The sequence below is a fragment of the Aspergillus aculeatinus genome (genome assembly GCF_003184765.1).
Source record: "Aspergillus aculeatinus CBS 121060 unplaced genomic scaffold BO66scaffold_46, whole genome shotgun sequence".
Lineage (NCBI taxonomy): Eukaryota > Fungi > Ascomycota > Eurotiomycetes > Eurotiales > Aspergillaceae > Aspergillus > Aspergillus aculeatinus.
In genome coordinates this window covers 198,011-219,008 of record NW_020291515.1, presented here as the reverse complement: position 1 = coordinate 219,008, position 20,998 = coordinate 198,011, and the positions used below count along the sequence as shown (strand labels likewise).

General features: G+C 50.4%; 4 protein-coding genes across 4 annotated transcripts; 3 read left to right on the top strand and 1 right to left on the bottom strand.

The window, feature by feature from the left end:
• Positions 1-1,343: 1,343 nt before the first annotated feature.
• Positions 1,344-4,035, top strand: agd3 (putative extracellular serine-rich protein; the record flags this gene model as incomplete). Its single annotated transcript, XM_025644864.1, has 3 exons — positions 1,344-1,552; positions 1,706-3,500; positions 3,561-4,035. 3 exons carry the CDS (start codon positions 1,344-1,346, stop codon positions 3,825-3,827), a joined length of 2,271 nt encoding a protein of 756 aa, XP_025500777.1. The 3' UTR covers positions 3,828-4,035.
• Positions 4,036-5,604: 1,569 nt separating this feature from the next.
• On the top strand, positions 5,605-6,026 carry BO66DRAFT_164748 (uncharacterized protein). Its single transcript, XM_025642255.1, has one exon. It carries the CDS (start codon positions 5,712-5,714, stop codon positions 5,937-5,939), a length of 228 nt encoding a protein of 75 aa, XP_025500776.1. The 5' UTR covers positions 5,605-5,711; the 3' UTR covers positions 5,940-6,026.
• A 3,701-nt stretch (positions 6,027-9,727) lies between these two features.
• BO66DRAFT_413965 (endo alpha-1,4 polygalactosaminidase) lies at positions 9,728-10,699 on the top strand (the record flags this gene model as incomplete). Its single annotated transcript, XM_025649448.1, has 1 exon — positions 9,728-10,699. One exon carries the CDS (start codon positions 9,728-9,730, stop codon positions 10,697-10,699), a length of 972 nt encoding a protein of 323 aa, XP_025500775.1.
• Positions 10,700-17,984: 7,285 nt separating this feature from the next.
• Positions 17,985-19,587, bottom strand: BO66DRAFT_441622 (spherulation-specific family 4 protein; the record flags this gene model as incomplete). Its single annotated transcript, XM_025651348.1, has 3 exons — positions 17,985-18,308; positions 18,812-19,169; positions 19,364-19,587. 3 exons carry the CDS (start codon positions 19,585-19,587, stop codon positions 17,985-17,987), a joined length of 906 nt encoding a protein of 301 aa, XP_025500774.1.
• Between the last annotated feature and the right edge of the window lie 1,411 nt (positions 19,588-20,998).

The following is a 20,998-nucleotide window of genomic DNA, read 5'->3' as shown; positions in this document are numbered from 1 at the left end:
TCTGCCAGCCTGCCTTTTTTTTCCCTTGCGTTCGAAGTTAGTGGGTATTGCAGAGACAACCAGCCGGTTTGGTTTGTCTACTGAATGGTAGGTTGGAGGGGAAAACAAGACTGGATGAACCAAAAATCAAAAATCAAACAGGCAAAGAGAAAAAAAAAAGATAATGTGGAGAAAATTGAGCCCGGGAGTTGATGCGGCTACTAAATTAAGCTTAGTGTTGTATCATTACCTTCAGTACGCAACAGCTGTGTATCCATCATTCAGCCGCAAATACGGTACTGTCATGGCAATCCTTTTTACAAAAACACATCTACCGTCACACAGTCTCGTAATACTAAGCGAAAGGTCTCGTATCCGCTGGTTCCTCTTCCCTTCATGATTGACTTTCCCCCTCTTCCTGTTTCTCTTCTTCCCGGTTAGTCGATCTCCTACTACTACGGAATATGTCCTTTATTATCTACCCCACACCATCAAACCAAATCTTCATGGTCTCAGTTCCTGATGGGCCCTCTTCTTAGCTTCCAGGCTCTGACTTGTTCTCTATTTTCGGACGCTAGAATGGCACTGCAATGGCCACCTGATGCTATAATGCTAAGCTGATGCTAACTGTGCTGATGCTTTAGCGCTCCTTAGTAGTAGTCTGTGAGCTGAACTGGGAAATCCATCTCCGTGCGCCGAGTCTCTTGTTCGACGGCCAGACTCCCTCGCCATGACTCTCACACCATGTGGGCTCGTCTCTCGTCTATTTTTTCCTCATCTCTGTTTGTCAGATGTTCTGAGAGTTGGATTATGGATGGAACTTGCTAGCGAATGGTTTTGGCAAGGAAGAGAGCCCCCCCCCATTCCCCTCAATCCATCTCGGAAAAAGTCTCGGGGCAATTTCCACTACGCATGCCATGGCCAACTGGGTCACTCAGATACGATGAACACACTAGTCATGAATCGACTCATCGCCTCCGACTCCTCCATCCAGGGACCTGAATCTCTGAAAAAGCGGGGCTGCAAGTACCCAGCGGAGACCAAGTGCGCCATATCTGAGTGAATCGTGGAACCCTCGGCTTCGGATTTAACGGGTCTGGCCCTGAAAAACTGCGTGAAACGATAGGCTATCAAGCTTTTTTTACGAGCTCTGGGGAGCAGGCACCCCCCGGCAGTTAATATAAACACACAGGATGTGATTGTGCCCACAGAACACAAGCCGCTGATCTTTAGTCTACAGCTGACGATTTCGCCAGGGGTCCTGAAGCTCAGGTCCACCCAGTCACTCGCTATCATTCGCCTTCGTCGGGCTGACATTCCTTTTCGTCTTGCGCAGGATCGGTTGATCAGACTACATTGCAATCATGATTCCGTCCTGGCTGCTCAATGCGGGCTGTTTCTTCGGATTTATAACCTGCCATACGCCCCCAGGTGTTTGGCCTGATCAGGGTGCGACGGTCATTTCATCCACTGCAGCTCCTTTGACAACTTCAACCATTGGAGTTTCAGGAACAATTGTTCCTGTCACTACTTCAATTGTTCATTCGTTTACTACCACCGATTCTCTCGCTTTGTCTACTCCCACTGCTGCACCTACTACTTTACTCACTTCGTTCAGCTCTACTGCTACAATCGTTGCATCGCTTTCTTCTTCCTCTCTTTCCTCCTCCTCTTCTTCGTCTTCCTCTGTTGTGTCAGTCGAAGCGTCCACCACCATGTCTCTCAGCTCGAGCATTGTGGCTGCCCCGTCTGCCTCCGCCGCCGTCTCTGCTTCTGTCGCGGCGGTGAGTGCGGGGTCTGTTGCGGCCAACATCCTGGTTATTGCCCGAGACACTGCCTCGGCCAATGTTGCGTCCTCTGGCCTTAACGCTTATGGCATTCCCTTCACCACTCTTGTCGTGCCGCAGGCTGGAGCTAGCCTGCCTGCGCTCAACACCACCACCGGAGGAAACTTCGGAGGTATTGTGGTTGCCAGCGAGGTCAGCTACGACTACGGCACCGCGGGCTTCCAGAGTGCGTTGACTACGGACCAGTGGAACCAACTGTATGCCTATCAGCTGGCCTATGGTGTGCGCATGGTACAGTACGACGTCTATCCGGGCCCCAACTATGGTGCAAGTGCCGTCGGAGGCGGATGCTGTGACACGGGTGTGGAACAATTGGTTTCATTCTCCGATATCAGCGACTTCCCCACCTCAGGCCTGAAAACGGGTGCTGGTGTCAGCACCAGTGGTCTCTGGCACTATCCGGCCACCATCAGCGACACCAACACCACCAAACAAATTGCCTCGTTTGCCTCCAACTCAGTCGTGTCCAGTGACACGACTGCTGCAGTGATCAACAACTTCTCTGGCCGTGAGCAAATGGCGTTCTTCATTTCCTTCGATACCACCTGGAGTGCTACCTCCAACTACTTGCAGCACGCTTGGATTGCCTGGATTACACGCGGTCTCTATGCTGGATACCGCCGTGTTAACCTGAACACTCAGATTGATGACATGTTCCTCGAGACGGACATCTACTATCCGAATGGCACGACCTTCCGTATCACCCCCGATGACCTGACGGGCATCACCAACTGGGTGCCCACGATCAATGCCAAGATGAACGCTGGAAGCAGCTACTACGTCGAGGTTGGTCACAACGGTAACGGCAACATCGAGGCCTCCGCCAACACCGGTGATGCCGGTTATGATGCCTGCAACGGCGGTGCTATTGAGTATGATTCTCCTCCCGACACTCCTTTGGAGTTCCAGAAGCCGCTTGGAACTGGTACCAACCTCTGGCCCTCTACCCCGACCGCGTACGACTGGACGACCACCTGTACCAAGCTCGATGCCCTTCTGAACTGGTGGACCACTTCATCCAACTTGAACAGCTGGGGTCACATCTCCCACACTTTCACCCACGAGGAGCAAAACAACTCGACCTACTCGGATGTGTTCAAGGAGATCTCCTTCAACCAGGCCTGGCTCAAGCAGGTCGGTATCGATGCCGCTGCGCACTTCACCTCCAACGGTATCATCCCCCCGGCCATTACTGGACTGCACAACGGCGATGCTCTTCAGGCCTGGTGGGATAACGGCATCACCAACTGTGTCGGTGACAACACGCGTCCCGTGCTCCTGAACGCGGACAATGCGATGTGGCCCTTGTTCACCACCGTTGCTGCCAACGGCTTCGCCGGCATGCAGGTCAACCCTCGCTGGGCCACCCGTATCTATTACAACTGCGACACTCCGGCTTGCACTGTGCAGGAGTGGATCGATACCTCTGCTGGCAGCGGCGACTTCAGTACTCTGCTGGCTACGGAGGAGGCCGACACCATGCGCCACCTGTTTGGTCTCTACCACGACCCTTACATGTTCCACCAGGCCAACCTCCGCAACGCAGACGTCGACCCCATCACCATCAACGGCGTGTCGGCGAAGTACTCCATTTTCCAGGCTTGGGTTGAGACCGTGGTGCAGGAATTCGTGCGCCTGGTTGACTGGCCTATTGTTACCCTGAAGCACCAGGACGTGAGTTAATCCCTTGGCCCAACTAGCATCTCTTGAAATCGGTCACTAATCAGGCTATAGATGTCCGCTGGCTTCCTCGCTCGTTTCAACCGCGACAAGTGCGGGTACGCTCTCAGCTACGCCATCGCGAACAAGCAGATCACTGCGGTGACTGTTTCCGCCACCGGCAACACCTGCAGCGAGCCCGTCCCCGTCACCTTCCCTGTGGCGCCCACCAGCACCCAGGGATTCACCACCGAGCAGGTGGGCAGCGACCCCCTGACCGTGTGGGTGAAGCTGTCGGGCTCGCCGGTGACCTTCACTCTCTCCACTCCCATCGCGTTGTAAAAAGCGCGGGGAGAGACAACACACTCGCTTGATTGGTGGGATTCTGATCCTCTGGACATAACCTGTAATGTTATAATGGCCACATCATGGATATACTAGTAGAATTAGCTACGATACGATATTGAGTATCACTAGGATGAGATACGGTACGAATACAATCGCTAGTGTTTTTACGCAGCTGGAGTGGTACTGTAAAATGTAACTAGAGGCTGGACATATTCTGTACATACAGTACACACCATCACCACCACCGCGCACAGGACCAGCAAACACCGTCATATCCATCCTCCCAGAAAACACAACCCATAAGCCAAATCCTCTTACGTCTCTATGACGCTGAGGTTAGGTTAAGAACTTTTGCGATCATCCAAAACCTACCCAACGAGAACCCACCAACACAGAGGAAGACAGAGAAAGAGAGACATCCCGCACGCAACCCAAATCCAAATCGCGGAGGTCCAACCACACCGGAGGAGGCGTCCCCCAGAACCCTGCATGAGAAAAGCGGGAAGGGCATGAGCATGAGCATGGGTGCTGCCTTCAGGTAAGCCGCGGGCAACCACCACTCAAGCACAAAGGAGACAAAACTCTTTTTTTTGCTTTGTACTGTACCTATCCAATTGCTCCACTGGCATCGCAAAGATACAACCTCCACAGTTCCACCAGTCCACGGGAGAAAAAGTATCATCCATACCAGATCATAAAGCACAAACCTTTCTTTCCTTGTCTTGCCCTGCCTGCCCCCACGCTCCCACGCTTCCATCTCCCCCAAAGTACGATCCTGTTTTTTTTTTCTGCTTTCTCGGGGAAAAGATTTAGGGGGAACTAAGATTTCCTACCCCTCATCCAGGATCCAGGATCAGGGATCCAATGTTTTTTTTTTTTTTTTTTTTTTTGCCCCTGTCAAGTTGGAGCGATAGGACAGCGCATCGTCTTTTCTCTTTGCTGCTGCATCCTGCCGGTCGATCTTGGCGTATGCACACTAGTACAATCCTTTTTTCGATTTTGGGGGGATTAGCCTGAATGGATCCTGTTTGTTGGGGGTGGTTTCAGCAGGTTTTTTTTCTTTTTGTGGGATGATGTTTAGGATTTAGATTAGATTTGGATATACGAATGATGGAGAGGTTTGATTTGACCTACGGGGTGCGTGTTTCTGATAATCTATATGGGATGGCACTTTGTGGGGAATGGGAATGGGAATGGGCGCGGGCGGAGAAAAGAAAGAGGGGCAAAAGGGACGGAAGGGATGAGTGGGGAAGGGAAGGGAAGGGAAGAAGGGGAGAGAGACGGGAAGGAAGGTGACTTTGCCAGCCCGGAATGTGGACGGTGGTTGTGTCGGCTACGCTGACCTATTTTTACCACCTAAGGTATGTATGTGTGTATGTCTCGCTAAGGGCCTTATGATGGATGGGGCTGTTTGGGCTTGCAATTGATAATCTGTTGGTTTCGATGCTAAGTGTTCACACTTGTGGTGGTAGTCGTAGTCTAGTTGACAGCGAGGTCGGATCCGAAAGACAGACGAGACGAGGCTATACACACATAATCTCTTGGAAGGTTGGCTGGACCCTGTTAGAAGTGGTGTTATAGCGTCGTCAGAACCAACTGGTTTAGTTAGTTCGCTAGTCGACTAGCTCTTAGTTGACTGGCTACTAAGGCCAGCTAAGTAAGCAGGGGCAAAATAGTTACCTACAGTTAAGTGACTCGTACATTGGAATATGGAACTAACTTGCTACTATGTGCTGTATAATAAACTAAACTATGACTATAGATGTAAGACCTCACCTTTCCCCACACAAACTCTCGCTCCGTCACCCTGACTTGCAGGAACAGAGCGGGAGGCAAAAGCTACCTAGTACCTAGTTCAACTTCCGAGTCAGTTAGCCGATGGTGGTGGAGGTTGAGTTTCGCTTCCCCCGCGTATGGTCCTGTCAAATTTTAATTTGTCTTAAGCTGCCGGTTAGACTAGCGTTTCTCGTATTTGGATGCATCATACATTCGCCCCGTTACACCTCATCTTGGTTTGTCTTGTATGGGATGATGCTGATGCTGCTGATGCTGATGCTGATGCTGCTGCTGATGATGATGCAAGTTAGATTAAAACTTACTAACTAACTCTTTCACCTGCTTACCTCACGACTTTAGTTAGATACTCGCCGAAGAAGGCAAGGCAAGTCGAGTCCGGGATATGTACACGAGCCTAAGGCTTGGGTTGGTAAGTTCGATGGCCAGTTTTCTCATTGCCCCTACATTCGTAGACTTTCTTTATGCCCAGTCTTCAAGGCTGATCATCGGCGCCGAGGTCGGGGGACGAGGAGGTTAACGGACATGCCGATGATTATGTTCGAATAGCGACGAACTTCTTGTTTAGGGAGGAGACTACATTTCCTACATTCGTATTCATTAAAGATTTGTGAGTTGGCATTGCAATCATCCCCGGTTCGACAATAGCATGATGGCGAGATTCTCATATCATCCGGGATGATGATGAGAGAGAGAGAGGGGGGGGGCTATGAGGCTACAAGACTCGAATTGCGGAGATCGCCTCTTTGTCTCGGGCTGAGCTTGAGTTTGTAGGCTGATGTTGGGGAAAAAAAGGCATGATGCCATTCAAGCTCGTAAACCACAAGCACAAACACAATGGACGCACTCCTTCTTCTCTCCTCAATGATCCTTATGCCAGGCTAAAAAGATAATCACAACGTACATCTCCTGACTGCAGGACATCGCTGGACAGACGATGTTCGAACTATCGCCTCTTCAATTTCTGAAGCGCCGGCCCCCTTCAGCTTTTGCTCAGCCCCATCCCCGTTTACTTTGTTTTCTTCTCTCCCTTGTGTTCTGTGCTACGCGCCTCGAAAACTCGACCTGACAACCGTCCTACCTCAAGCACCTTTCTTTTGCCTTTCACCCCGTGAAATTTTAAACCCGACGCCTGCATGTCAAGCTTAGGTTGACACCTGCCAGGGGGAGGGGGGAAGGGGGGTCAATCAGGGACGGCCGCGGTGGCTGGCCTGGACGGTTCTCCTGCGTCTACCGTGCTAATCAGAGGCAGATTTCCGTTCGTCGCGAGGCAACAAACGGGCGGAAAGTAAACAGCCAAAGAAAAACTCTGCCAGGTCAGCAGATTTGCTGCAGCGGATATCCCTGTAGGATCAGACGGTCAGGCCAGTCGGGTGCAGTTTGAGGTCAAGAAAAAAAAGGGAGAAAGCAAATTGGTCATGGCCATGGCCATGGCCATGCCATGCCATGCCAGCCCAACAAGCCAGCCAAGGGCTAAGCCGGTTTACCGTGGGAAATGCAGGGGCGGGGGTCGGAGGTCGGAGGAGCTACAATCCCTGGTAGTATTTTGGCCTTAGTGTTTGTTGTTCGGAGTACATACGTGCGAGTGGTTGGAAAAGAACTAACGCTGGAGGTGTGTGTGTCCCACGTAACGGAGCTTGCCAAACTTCCCATACATGAGCTAGTGGAGTCGAGAATGGCCAGTAGACCAGTCAGTAAAACCAGTAGAAGATCGGAATCTGGGCACGAAAAGTGTCCGATGATGATGGGAAGGGGAGATGATGATGATCAATCACAACATGCTAAATTCTCCGCCACCGAAACGTGGTAGACAGCGCAAAAGCCATGCGCGCCAAGACCCCCCCCAGGTGGTCCACCGCGTTCCAAGCAGTCGAGCGACTTGAGTCAGGTCACTAGGCTAGTAGTCTCCTGCGCGCCAAGAGGAGGGGATACGAGATGAGTGAGCGCGTAAGTCTGACGGTTGCGAACTTGTGCACATTATTTGCACAAGTTGTTGCTCGGGTAGGGGCAATGAATCGAGAACTGTTCGGGAGTCTAAGTCCGAGAGCTATTTTAGGGTTGATGGGGGGGCATGGGAGGGAAGAGAATGGTCAGGAGCAGATTTGTGGTGTTGTCTTGGTGGTCTTGGGGGATCTTGGGGGGTCTTGGGATTCCAACGCTGATCTTGGCAGAAAATGCGGGTGATTGCCAAGCCGGATGATTGTGGGATGTTTTGGTATGTAATGATATTTACAGCTGAGTTGCAAGTTACCATGAGGAAAGCACTGTCCAACAGTCGATACCGATTTCTGACCCAATGTAATTAACAATACTTGGTCTGACCGTACCTGATCTCGGAAGGAACGGTTAGTGTCCGTGGCTTGCTGGGACTATCCGATTGGCAGCGAGGGAAGATTGGCAAGGTTCCGGCCCGGTGGAAGGACAAAAGGACAGGAAAAACAAAAAAAAAAGAAAAAAAAAAGAAAAAAGAGTGCCAAGAAATTGAGCAGGGAAACCGCCAGAGCATGGTGGCTTGAGTTTACCGCGGCCCATCTATGTCTAACTTTCTTCAGCGATCAGAAACCCAGCGAACTCTTTGCGAAACCTTAAAGCAATTCGGCTATAGCGTGCTTGACTCGAATTGTTGTCATCATCCGATCGTCTGTTTTTAGGGCATCTTGCGACCGGAAAATCGGCCCTTCATTTCCTGTCACCCAGTCGAGACGGTCTGGTCTGGGCCTACGCAGAGAGTTTTAAGATACTTACACAGTACTCATCTACTCCGTCTAAGTTAGTTAAGTTATTTCAGTGACTCGATCCTCCTTCGTAGGTCGAGCCTCGTACGACCAAGGCTAAGTAACTTCAAGCGCTGACGGTTCTACTGCCCATTGCATCCTTCTGGTCTTGATTGAAACAGAAAAACAAACAAATCGAAAGAGGCAAACAACAACCAGCCTGGAGCCCAGCCATACCTACTAGTACTACGTACCTCAGGTACTTTACTAGATTAGGGTAAATGGGTGGCTGTGGGGAGGTCACGGGGTGGCTTAACCCTTTCCAGCCGATTCCGGTGTGGCTTGCCTCAAACAAAGAACCATTCCATGGATGGTGACATGATGTTCTCTTATTATTAATCTTCAACCATTTTCATAAGATCTCGGTTTATTCACCGTGAGGTGGACACAAGATCTGGATAATATGGTGGTTTCGCATCGCTACTGTGTACCTTCTCCCTATCTATCTCTGGACCAAGGTCCAATTCTTAGTCAGAGGAGGAGCCCTGCCCAGACTTCACAGGCGCCGACCCGATTATTTTCCAATCCCAGCGCTCAGCGCTGAATAGCCAAACACCGGCGGTGATAGTTGTGTTCTGGGCGTTTTAGGCTTCCGAATTCTGGTCTCATATTTGTGTGGTTTCAGTAGTTTTGTTCTTCAGTACTCCGTAGTGCACCGGACTATGGCGTGCACAGTGCCGACAGAGCCTGAGAGCAGACAGGATTGACAGGGTCCAGACAAAGTCAGCCCGGCCACAGCCGGCATGGCGCTTGCTTCTTCCCCTCTCTCTTTCTTTCTCTTTTCTTTCCATTCAGGGTCCAGCGCAGCGTTCTTTTCACCACTAGTAGTTGTACTAACTTACCACTTCCTCCTCTGATTCCATCTTATCTACCGCTTGATCCCAGGCTCCCCTCCTAATTATATCTCCTTCACCCCCTGATCGACATCAAGCAGTTGGTTGTTTCTTTTGCCTCTTTTGCCTCAGCGCCACTGCTGAACAACATGAACCTGAGTCCTGTGTGACCAGACGAAGCTTTCCTAGACTTCATCCTTAGGCACCCCCGTTTCCCTTCTCATTCATTCGCTCATCGCTTGGATTCACCCGAGTTCGATTGCGACCGGGCTGAAAGACTAACTGGACACGAGGAATCTGCAATCTGCGATCAATCTTCTCTCCACCCTTTTAATTCCCCATCTCCCCATCTCCCCATCTCCCCGGATTGCCCTCGTTGCTTGATCTGACCTTAATTGATCCTTACTTCCTTGGGAACCACTTGGAACTATTTTCTTGGTTTAAACCCTTTTATTGTCAATTTAGCCAATTCTCTCCCCTACAACCCCCCAAAATGGATTCTGCTGGGGAAACCGCCCTGAAGGGCTACCCCGCGCGAGGCTGGAAGGCTTGGTCGCTCAAGAAGAAACTCATCGTGGTCGGCTCGATCCTTGGTGCGATCGTGGTCATCGGAGTTGCCCTTGGCGTGGGCCTGGGAGTCGGGTTGAACAACGGCGGCGGTGGTGGTGGCGGTGGTGAGGAAGAGCCCTCTCCTCCCACGAACACAACCGGCAACTACACGACCGCCAAATGGCAGCCTGCCGTGGGTACGACCTGGCAGATCGAGCTGCTGTACACGCTCAATGACACCTCGGTGGATGTAGACGTCTACGACATTGATCTCTTCAACAACAATCAATCCATCATCAACAGCTTGCACGACGCGGGTCGCAAGGTCATCTGCTATTTCTCGGCCGGCAGCTACGAGAACTGGCGCCCGGATAAGGATGACTTCAAGTCCGCCGATCTGGGCAAGAACCTCGACGGCTGGCCCGGGGAGAAGTGGATCAACATCAGCTCCCCGAATGTGCGCAAGATCATGCAGGCCCGGCTGGACATGGCGCAGAAGAAGAGCTGCGACGGCGTCGACCCGGACAATGTCGATGGCTATGACAACACGAATGGCCTGGGTTTGACCGAGGCCGACTCCATCGACTATGTCAACTGGATGGCGAACGAGGCGCATGCCCGCAACATGTCCATCGGCCTGAAGAACGCAGGAGCCATCATTCCCTCGGTCATCAAGAACATGCAGTGGAGCGTCAACGAGCAGTGCGCAGAGTATGACGAGTGTGACACCTACGCCGCCTTCACCAAAGCGGGCAAGCCGGTGTTCCACATTGAGTACCCCAAGGGGGACGATACCAACAACAACAACGAGGTCACGACCACCCAGAAGAACGACGCCTGCGACTTCACCGGGTCCGGCAACTTCTCAACTGTCATCAAGAACATGGATCTGGACAACTGGATTCAAACCTGCTGATCGGGGATCGTGATAACTGCGGAGGCAGGCGACAAGCTGCTCGCTGCGGTTTGTCTCGGGAGGCTGACGAGTGCAAATTTTGATCTTGCAAATGAGCATGGGGCATTGGCGCCAGGGAGTTTTGTTGGGAAAATCTCGCGTTGTCAGCATAAACAAGGCCACACACACACACATATTGTATTGTAGTTTTCCATTTGCCTGCGCTATAACTTAGCACACAGCTAGCCATTTCCATGTAAATCTGACATTTGGATACCAACGGTCATCTGCTAAGAGCAAACGGGAGAGTCGATCAGATCACGAGGCTGAGATTCGATTCCTGAATAGGTGCCCACGGTGGCAGCAGCGCAGCAGGCCAGGGAGGAAAACTTAGCGTGGTTCTTTTCTCTATATCATCCGGTCCTTATTCGAAGCCCGGTGCGCAGTGCGCCCATTGTGATCAAGACATCCTCCGACACGATGTCTCAGACCGACTCTACTGATCAGACACTTCCTCCCTCAGCTGATGCGAAAGGGCAGGCGGAAGATGCATATTGAGTCATAACTAAGCATCCTTATTAATAGCTCGAGACATTTGACAAGTCAATTCTTTCCCCTAGAATCACACCACCACCACTACCTCTAGGGGTCCAACCATGCTAATGCCCCCGTCCAGACTACAGCAGCATGTACATACCGTACTGTAGCATGTAACTTTGCCCCCCGAACATACAAACATACTGACATACCTCCGAGTCGGATGGCGACGTGCACCGCATCATTGTCATCATCCCCGTCTGTTCCAAGTCTTACCTCACCGAAGAGGAAACAGAACACGACATTTAAAATTTCCTTGGAAAGAAACCCTGTCTGGTTCAGGCATATACACCTTCCATAAGAGGTCAGCTTCTTTGTAACGGCAAAAGAGAAAAGGCTCAGAACATAATCCTCGTCCGGAGAAGTATCCCCGTCGATAGAACCGACTCACTCCATACACACATACACACATCCACACATACACACACCATTGTTGCTGTTGTTGTCCATGTCTCAGGCCCAACCGTGGGCGCCACGACTTGGCATTGGCGTTTTCCTCTTGCAGAATTCGCCTTCGGTATACCTAGAAGTGGTCTAGGTAGAGAGAGGTGGAGGATTACCAGCTCATCATTGCAGGATGTCTCACCCGGAGGGAGGGGACAAAGGCCCAGATTCTCACATAGGTACAACACACGAGTCGAATCCAAAGGATACAGTACAAACAATGATGTTGATGATGATGATGAGATTGTGGGCTCAAAGAAACATCGCCACCTTCCCCTTCACCACAAGTCTGAACATGTAGATTGCTCATTCCTGAATGGGGAATAACAAGCAACTCCTCCTCTCCTCGGACTCGAACCGAGGCAAGAAAAGAAAAGCTTCGAGAGTACCCCAAACCATGGTTGAGGGACTCCTCTGGATGTTCTTTGTCACTTTTTCCAGAAATCTACGCGACCGAGATTTATTACTCCCCGTCACCATCTTATCTAAGCCATGCCGCTTGAACCGTGGTATTGGGAGGGGAGCGGTCGGCTGTGACGTTATGATGACTTCCGGGATCATCACATCGGATTATTCGCCATTCTGAGAGATAACTTTATCGATCTCAGTTTTCTTTGTTCTTTCTCGTTCCCCTTCGTGTCTTTTCGCTAGTGTTTTCCAGATAGATTGAATAGTCCCAAGTTTCTGCTTCTTACTAGTAGAACTTAAGATCCTTAGGGTTATGGCCGGGGAGGTCCGACCGCGTGTTCTTTTGTTGGCAACAAGTTCCTCTCAATCAATTGCCCGCCGACTAAACATTAACGAGAAAATAAGATTATTAACTTCGAGATTGGAAATTCGAGATTGGCGCTAAACCGCTTATCGATTCTTCGAACTTCGCTAAACCTAGTAATCTCAGGTCGCCGCAACGGAGCGACTAGTAGACTTTAAGTTAAGCGCCCAAGTGGACAGCTTTTTCATCTGACTTGCGGGTACGAGGTGCTCACTGTTCCTTCAGAGTCTCTAACGCGATTTAGCTCCGTGAGTCGTGACTTTTAGTCGCAAAGGAAAAGACAGTGGACGAATCACCGGCGAGAGAGCTTAGACCCAGAACGGGCTCGCTCCGAATACGCCGGCGCTCTTTTTGTTTCGTCTCTCGCTCGCTCGGGTCAGGCCGCGGCTCGGTTGCGGTTAGCCTCGTGGAGAATTGGTTGGTCTGTTCCTACTTGTGTATTAGCCGGCTTCGCTAGGTGTATTCTTACCGCCCGTTCTTCCAGCGGGTAATTTTCACTCTCGAGGTAATTTTTCCCTCTCCGGACCTGAGCCCCAGATCTTGGATTTGGGTCCTATACAAAGTAGTAGAGGGAGAAATCTGATACAAACGATCAGAGTGTGAACCATGGTTCAAGACGCTCAGAATCTGACTCGATCGACAACGGCTTCCGTGAATCACCGAGATGTAAATCGACTAGTCGAGACGTGCTAGCGAATGTTCAGATCGGTGGCGTGGCAATCCTGGGCAGTAGACACAGTGCATGCATATACTCATAGCTGGATGACCGCGCCCTGAAAAGGAGGCGATGGATCATTGATCTGACTCAAGATATGATAGAGTTTAGGATCCTGGCTTAATTGAGAATTTATCCGGTCCTTTGCTTGTTAGCGGCACTCATTAACATCATCATCCTTCTGTCTCTCTCTCTCTCTCTCCTCTACCACCATTCCCTGGTTTGGAGGAACACTAAAATTCCGCTCCCCTTCCTTAAAAACAAATAACGTGGGATTCCCACTCATCTGAATCGACGGCTGTTCCTGAATCCACGACGTAATTACTCGATTAAGTTTGGTGTGCCTTGTTCCTGAACCAAAAGATCCAACTTCTGGGACTATGTTCCACACCGAGATGAAGTGCCGAGGGGAAACACCTCCTGGTTTGACCGATCGGGTAGATGATCGTCCGGCGTGCCTGGGCGGCCCCTTAAAGAAGAGTGGATCGTGGCCAGACCCCTCAGGCACAGCTTCCTCCGTCCATGTTTTTTTGACGCCACTAAGTCTCGGTCTCCAGTCGCCCGTGCGGTAGTGGGTGGTTCGCATCGGAGATGATGCCCACTTGGTGCTTCGCGCGCCTGTTCGAACAGATGGGGGGAGTTTTGGAATCGAAGAAGTCAAGAAGGAACAGCGGAAAAAGGAACTCCTAGCTCGAAGCGAGGGCCCGGTTTGGAATTTTCTCGGTGCGATTTGGAGTTTGTGTCTTGGCAGATCAATTCGAATCAGCGGTGTTGGACCGAGTGTTTGAAACCTTGAACTTTCCTGTACGTACTGTAGTTGAATTAGTTACCCGCCTTACTGTGAAGGGAGAGCAAAAGACGGAAGGCTGCAGAACCGCTAGTCTGGTCTGGATTTTGTGTAGGAGTTGTAGTCTCTCTCACTCACCTGGCACTGACACTATTGACATTGTCACTGACACTGACAGCCTGTCTTTCCATTCTTTAATGAGACTGCCATTGTAGCAGATTGAGTATTCAGCTCCATTCTTTGTCGCGGGATTGGGAAAGATGGAACTTGAAGTCATCGGATTATGCTTAATTAACCGTACTATAGAAGGCAATTTAACCCGAGTTCCTTCCTTGATTTCTTGCGGGGTGGAATGCCTCAGGTACCGACCGTAGTCCGTCTCAAGTGTGACTTGCCCCATTAGGCAGGTACGCGGAACCTGGCTCCAGCTCAGCTCCATCCAGTAGGAGTACAAACCTGCTTGACCACTACACCAACCAACTATATCACCTTTCTTCTTGCTTCAATGTATAGTACCCTCTATTTGACACACTCCAGTCTCGGAGAAGAGCGTTCCGCTCACTAGTCCATCCAAAATAGACAGACTCTGGGCTGTACCGGGTGGTCACACCGACAAGGAAAGCTCAAGCTGTAAGCTGAGTCTGTATCCCTCTGTCTCGGTCACTCGGGCATTCCTCGCCAGATTCTCGCTAACACGCTAATACCACATCTCAGGATCCCACCATCGATCGGCCCTCCTGAACGGAATCACTTCCTCTCAGCTCCGCTGGGGCTGTTCCGATTCAGATCTAAGTCTCACTTCTCCGAAATTCCGTGCGATCGGCGGGGAACTAGCCTAGCTTACATTCATCGGCAAGCTGACAGCCGGAGCGAGTTTCAACCTTTCTCGACCCATTTGCGTGCAGCCCTCTTGGAATGAGGAAAAATATTATCGAGTAACAATCGTTCCAGGAGTACCTGCAAAGGTCAACGTCAATCTCTCTTGTCACGGAATAAGATCGCTCGCGTCGAGACAAGGCGAGCCGGTGTAACGTACCCCCCAGGCACCCGGTTCTTAAGGGGAGACGAGGAGAGACAAAGATAATCAGAAAATTACTCCGAGGGTGACATGACTGAGAACAACGAGACTCGCTCATGTTCGACTTGTCGGCGCGGACTTCCTTGGGTTCACGGAACAAGGCGGTCGTTACAGTATTGTTGCTTGCATTTCCTCCTCAGCTAAGCTCAAACGCTGTTTATCCCCGACATATGATGATCAGTGATCGTCGGGTTCGGGATGTGAGGAAGACGCGGAGAATATGTTCGATGACACCCGACCTCAGCAACCACGGCTCTATAAATAAAATTGCGCCTTCATCCCTACAACACAGCGTCATTTTGGCCTGTACCTCATACCCAGTAGATAGACGTCGATGGTACATGCTCTACATGTATGTCTGACTAGCAACCCCGTCCAGGCTGCCGACCGGACATTTTTGCGCTTGTATCCTCCAACCGGCTCGGAAGCCTACGGCGTACATCCAGCCACCCTGCAGGGTACATCCTGCACATTCCCCATGGATGGAGACGAGTTCAACGCACCTGTGTCACTTCTTTCCTCCGCAATTTGACTGACGCTCTCCCCTCCGTCCTGCGCGACTCCACCAGCTTGTCCTCACCAATTCATCACCTCAGCAGGAGTCTGTGGAACAAATCAACCCATCCGCTGGCAGGATGGTGAGTCCCCCAATGCGGGATACTACATTGAGCTCTCCGACTGGCTTGGCAATCCTTTCATTGCGATAGACGCCAGTAGTATTCTATCATCCAGCAGTTTCCGCTCTGCATGAATTTTCCTAAGGTGGCAGCTGTCGGAAAAACCCAACCAACCAGCCCTACTAACATGTTCGCGAACACCTAGCATGCCCCCACTCTTGCTACATGTTCGATCTTGGTACAATTTAGCTGGCCCCATACTGGGAACCACGATTGCAGGGTCACTAACTTAGTCCCTGTTGTAGTCTCTATTGACTTCAGCGCCTGGCTCCTCCGCCGGATTGGATCGGTCCAGTTTGCCACTTCACTGTTCTCACCAGTTCTTCTTTGATCATGCAACGATGTCGGGCAAGTGTTTATTCCCCCTGACCACAGGTTGGTGTAGAATCAGCTGAATTGCTTCGCAGGTAACACAAACCATTCTACTTCATGCTATGGTCTCAGGATCATTATGCTTGAGAATGCCTGAGTGCACTTCTAGCATGGTTCATATGCAAGGTACTATGTATAGAAGTGAGTTTCTCTAATAGAAAATTGCAGGTAAGTCACCTCCAACTGGCCCATGCAATAGACCTATTCCCAACCCTGAGGGTCTATTCTCATGTTTGTTGTCTGCCAACCATACAAATAAGGCACCATTGCCAAGCACATCTCATCCTTTGGCTAGCACGTAATTCCAATCCTCAGGAAGCAAAGAGTAGCGCGCGGAGCAAGCGACTCCCACATTTTTCAGCTACTGCACATTTATTCTGCTCCGGCCAACCTTTTGGACAGTCTAGACTGACTGAGCCCTTCAACAAGGGACTACTTACAGTATGATCTAAATCATGGTCTAAGACACTTACAGCGCAGCCTTAGACATCCGCCTTCTTCTGGCCTCAATAGGTCACCAGCGAGTAGTAGCACCTTGGCATGAATGCCATGCATTGAGCCCTTCTCGACTCTGTTTTTTCCGTCATCTTTGCCTCTTGGTCTTGACTCTAGCGTGGGGCCAAGACCCCGGCCTGCCGGTGAGGTTCCCAATGCGTCCTAACTACTTGGACTCGTTGTCGCTGCCTTAACCTCTGGAATAGGGATGCACAGTACCACTACTTCCTAGGTACTGTACCTACCAGGTCGATGCAGTTATCGGTTCGCGCTAAAGCCGGAAAAGGCTAGACGAGGTGGATAACACGCTAGAACTAGCTAAGTGCCCGAGCTCTTTCTTTTTTATCAGTATTTTCTGTTTTTCTTTTTTTTTTCCCCCTCTTGAATTTCTGTCGCCTTTGAAAATTACCCCACTTGTCAACCTCAACTCACTTCCATCCACCTCCGCGGTAATAACGCGGATGTCACGTAATCACGTAAAAACCCTCGACGAAATTCAGAATCCGCAAAATAAGGGACAATAAAACCGGCAGCCCGTACCTGCCGTTGCCCTAACTTCTTACATTGGAAGGAAGGTAGGGGGCGGGGAAGGAAGGGATGATGATGGTTGCAGGGTCATGTTTAGAATTCAACGAAGCAACTCCCCCCAAGAACTTCTTCCCTTCAAGGGGGGCCGGCAAGGTCCAATGGGAAATTTACTAATGGGAGGGGAAACAATCACTTGTCCTGTCTTGTCTGGTCTTTGCTTTTTTTTTTTTTGTTGATGGTCATGTCTAAGTGGGTGGTGGTGGTCGTTTTTCCATGTTTGTTTTTTTTCTGCCTGAATGCCCTGTAGAAAGGAACAGGAACATGAACATGGGGTCCGGTCCTATGCAGGGTACGTAGTCGTAAGTCTCTTTTCTGGTTGGTTTCGAGCGAAAAAAAGTTCAGATGTTGCTTGAGTTTTACAGCCATCTGCGCTGTATGTGCTGTACTGCGCTAGACCTAGATAGGCTAAGTGGTATTGCAGCACCGTACGCCCGGCTGCTGACATTTTGTATCGAGAATCAACAATTGACTTTCGGTTCTCTCATTGAGCTCGTAAATACGTCATTCACATTCATCATGATCTGGAAAACCCCCCAGTTGCTATACTATACTGTCGTATACCAGACCATGATTTCATTCCATTCATCCGAAAAGCGACACAGCCGATATGTTAATGATTTGATGAGAAGAGCAGCCGCCAAAACAAGAAAAAGCAGAATATATACCACCACCCCATTGGCCGCCAAATATATGATAGAAGGAACTGTAGAACTACAGCAGAGACTAGACCAGCCCTTTTTTTCAGACGCGCCACATCATAGATGCCTGTCAAAGGCAGCTCTCACGATTTCGCCATCAGATCGACGAACTGCTCCCATTGGCTCCCGAAGCTGGCATAGTAATTCGTATCGAGATGGGTGATGAACACCTCATCCGCGACCTTGCGCACCTGCTTCACTAGGTTCCGGAAATGCGAGCCCTCCACGCTGGCGGGCACCGAATGCACGACGGCCGTGAGCTGCTGGCGCGTGCTGTTGGGGATCTCCTGGAAGAGCTTAGCCCCCTGACGGTCAAGGAAGGTCTGGTAAGTCGCCTCGAAGACGACGGTCGAATCAGCGGTGCTCAGGTACCGGGAGTCAGGGATCACGCCGGGGTTGTGGACGACCTGGACAACAAGCGGCGAAAAACGAGTGATGTCAGCCACGAAACGAACGGCGAAATGTCAATGGCTAGCGATTGAAAGAAACAACAAAGGTGGCTAGGCTGGTTGGGCTAGACTAGGCTCGAGCCGCTAGAAACTAGCCGAGTTTCTCTCTTTCCCGTTCATCTTCCTCGATGAGGAAACAACAGTGTACAACCCAAACGACGATCCGATCCGGACCGGATGGAAATTCGGGTCATAGAGAAGAAACAAAGGGGGCAGGATTCAACAATGAGCTCTGCGTTGTCGATAATTTTTTTCTCCATGGGAGAAAAAAAAATAATCACCCGGCAAACAGCAAAATCGACAGTGGAGCAAGGAAAATCATAAAGGGGTGGAGCCGTCTCCCAGATACCGGGAACCGGAATTTTGGTAAGGAAAGTTATGTAAGTAATCATGTGACAATGACCCCTGGGGCGGCATGGTAATGAAAATACAGGGAAAACGGAAAGAAACGTCTCACGTACATAATTATCCGGCCCAAGGCCAGGATGGCTCTTCACCACCGCCGTCAGCTCTTGAAGATATGCCAAGGTATTCACATCGTATTGCTGAGGCGTTTCATCAAAGAATATGCCCCGAACCGCAAGCTTGGGGTTGGAACTGTTGGTCGGCCACGCCGCATAGGTCTCGATGTCGCGGCGCACCAACGAGATGTTGCGATTGGCGTACGTGGTAGCGACATAACCTAGTAGACGAACATTGTCATAGGAAGCGAGCTTAGGAACCTCTCGGGTATAGTTGGCGTCAGGCAAAGCATCGGGCCCAGGGCCGCTACCGGGGTTGACCACCACCGTGAAGTTGACGTCGGGATGTGTAGAGACCCTGTGGCGCTTAGCTGAGTCCGCCATACATTGAAGTTACCCGTATCATGCCACGGGGCGAACGAGCATGGACCAGGGAAGGCGTATGTATGGTTGGCCGGGGGGGGGGAGGGGAAGGGGAGGGGAACTAGGGGGGGGGGGACGGTCGATTTGGGATGGCGCTCAAAGAAGCATGAAGACCGGACAAAAACGTACACTTTTTCTAGCGGATCCCAAGCTCCGGGAGCAGGATACACATAGAGCGGAACAAAAACTGAAGCTTTAGGACCCATGCTGTTCTTCTTGTGTAGAGTGACCACAACTGCTGGTGGAATGACGACGGCGAGGATGGCAATGATAACAAAGACGGCGAGGATAACTCGCGAGCGTGTACTGGAGAGACAGCGGCGGTCTCTCACGTGTTTTTCTTGCCCCATCATGATGAACAACGATAATGGGTGATTATGATGGAGCCAGGAGCAGGATAGCTGAAACCGTGCGCACCAACACTTGCGGACGAGCCAAATTAGTACTGCACTTGAAAGTGGGTTCTGGCTAGTAGTAGTGGTGGTGGTAGTAGAAGTGGGCAAGTGGGCTGCTGGTGGGCTGCTCCATAATAGCGGAGTTGCGCCAGAATCGGGCCTTGAAGGACTAGAATTAAGTAGTGGTCTAGTCAGCCTTCCAAACGTAACTGAATAATCTGATGCTGAGTGAGAAAAAAGAGTAAAATGATTGAATGGGTGAGTAAGAGACTTGGGACGGGAAAGGGAGGGAAAGGAAAAAAACACAGCAGGTAAAGCGCAAAATGAGATGAATGGCGCGCGCGAGCCCAAAATAGAGCGGGGCAGGGTTTCGCCCATGCAGCAAAGCAGCAGCAGCAATAGAAACTGCTACTGCTACTGCGACTGCTAAGTTACTGCTGTTTCTGCTGCTGTTTCTGCTTTGCTGCTGGAACAATTTCTTTTTCTGGTTTCGCCCCTACTTGTCCCAATTCTCCATCCAATTTACTTACCTACTTACTGTACTTTCCTTTTCCTCTGGTACTCTCTTGTTTCGTATCGGCGGATATCCGATGATGTATGATGTACTCGAGATTGCTGATGCTCTTTTGCTCTTGCTCTGATTGTAGTTGCTGTTGCTGCTGCAAGTCTCTGTGGAGGCGTCTAGAGTTCGATCGAAGAGTCCAGTCCCAAGTCATCAACCATTATAATAAAATAAAAATATAATTAAAAATAACCCAAAAAAATAATCACCAAAGAGGCGAGATTCCAACAAACCTGAAGGCTAAGTCAAATCGAATCACTCACTCACTCACTCACGTACTCTGTCAGTCAGTCAGTCAGTCAGTCTTCCTTCTAGGCCCGATTGTTCCATCCCAATAAGATCTCTCGCTGACATCGTCGACTCTTTATATTTGCTTTTTTTTCTCTTCCACTCTTTCTTTTTTGTCTTCTGCTTCTTCCAGATCCTCTGGTACCATCGTTCGCTCCCACCGATTTCTATCCAATTTTATTTTATTCCCTTTTTTTTCTCTTGTCCTTCCTCTTTTCTTTTTTATAATTATTATTTCCCTTTCGCCATCCTCCTCTTACACCTCGTCTTTCGCTTCCTTTCTCTGATATCCATTCGCTTCGTATGGCCATGTTCCCTGGTTGTAAATAAGCAAGTCACCGATCACGATATCATCGCCCAACCTAGCTGGCCAGATTCAGCAGCGGTTACATCGGAGAACCATAGCATAGGGCCGCCACTCGTTCTTCCAAAGGAGTATAAGATTTGGGAACTCCTGTCTTTGATCTCATCCGATCCTGTTCGGAGTCACCCGCCGTCATCGAACGAACCCTCGCTCGA

Bases quoted from the DNA above. Each gene is read 5' to 3' on its own strand.
- BO66DRAFT_164748 (XM_025642255.1), top strand. From the start codon at position 5,712: ATGGTGGTGGAGGTTGAGTTTCGCTTCCCCCGCGTATGGTCCTGTCAA.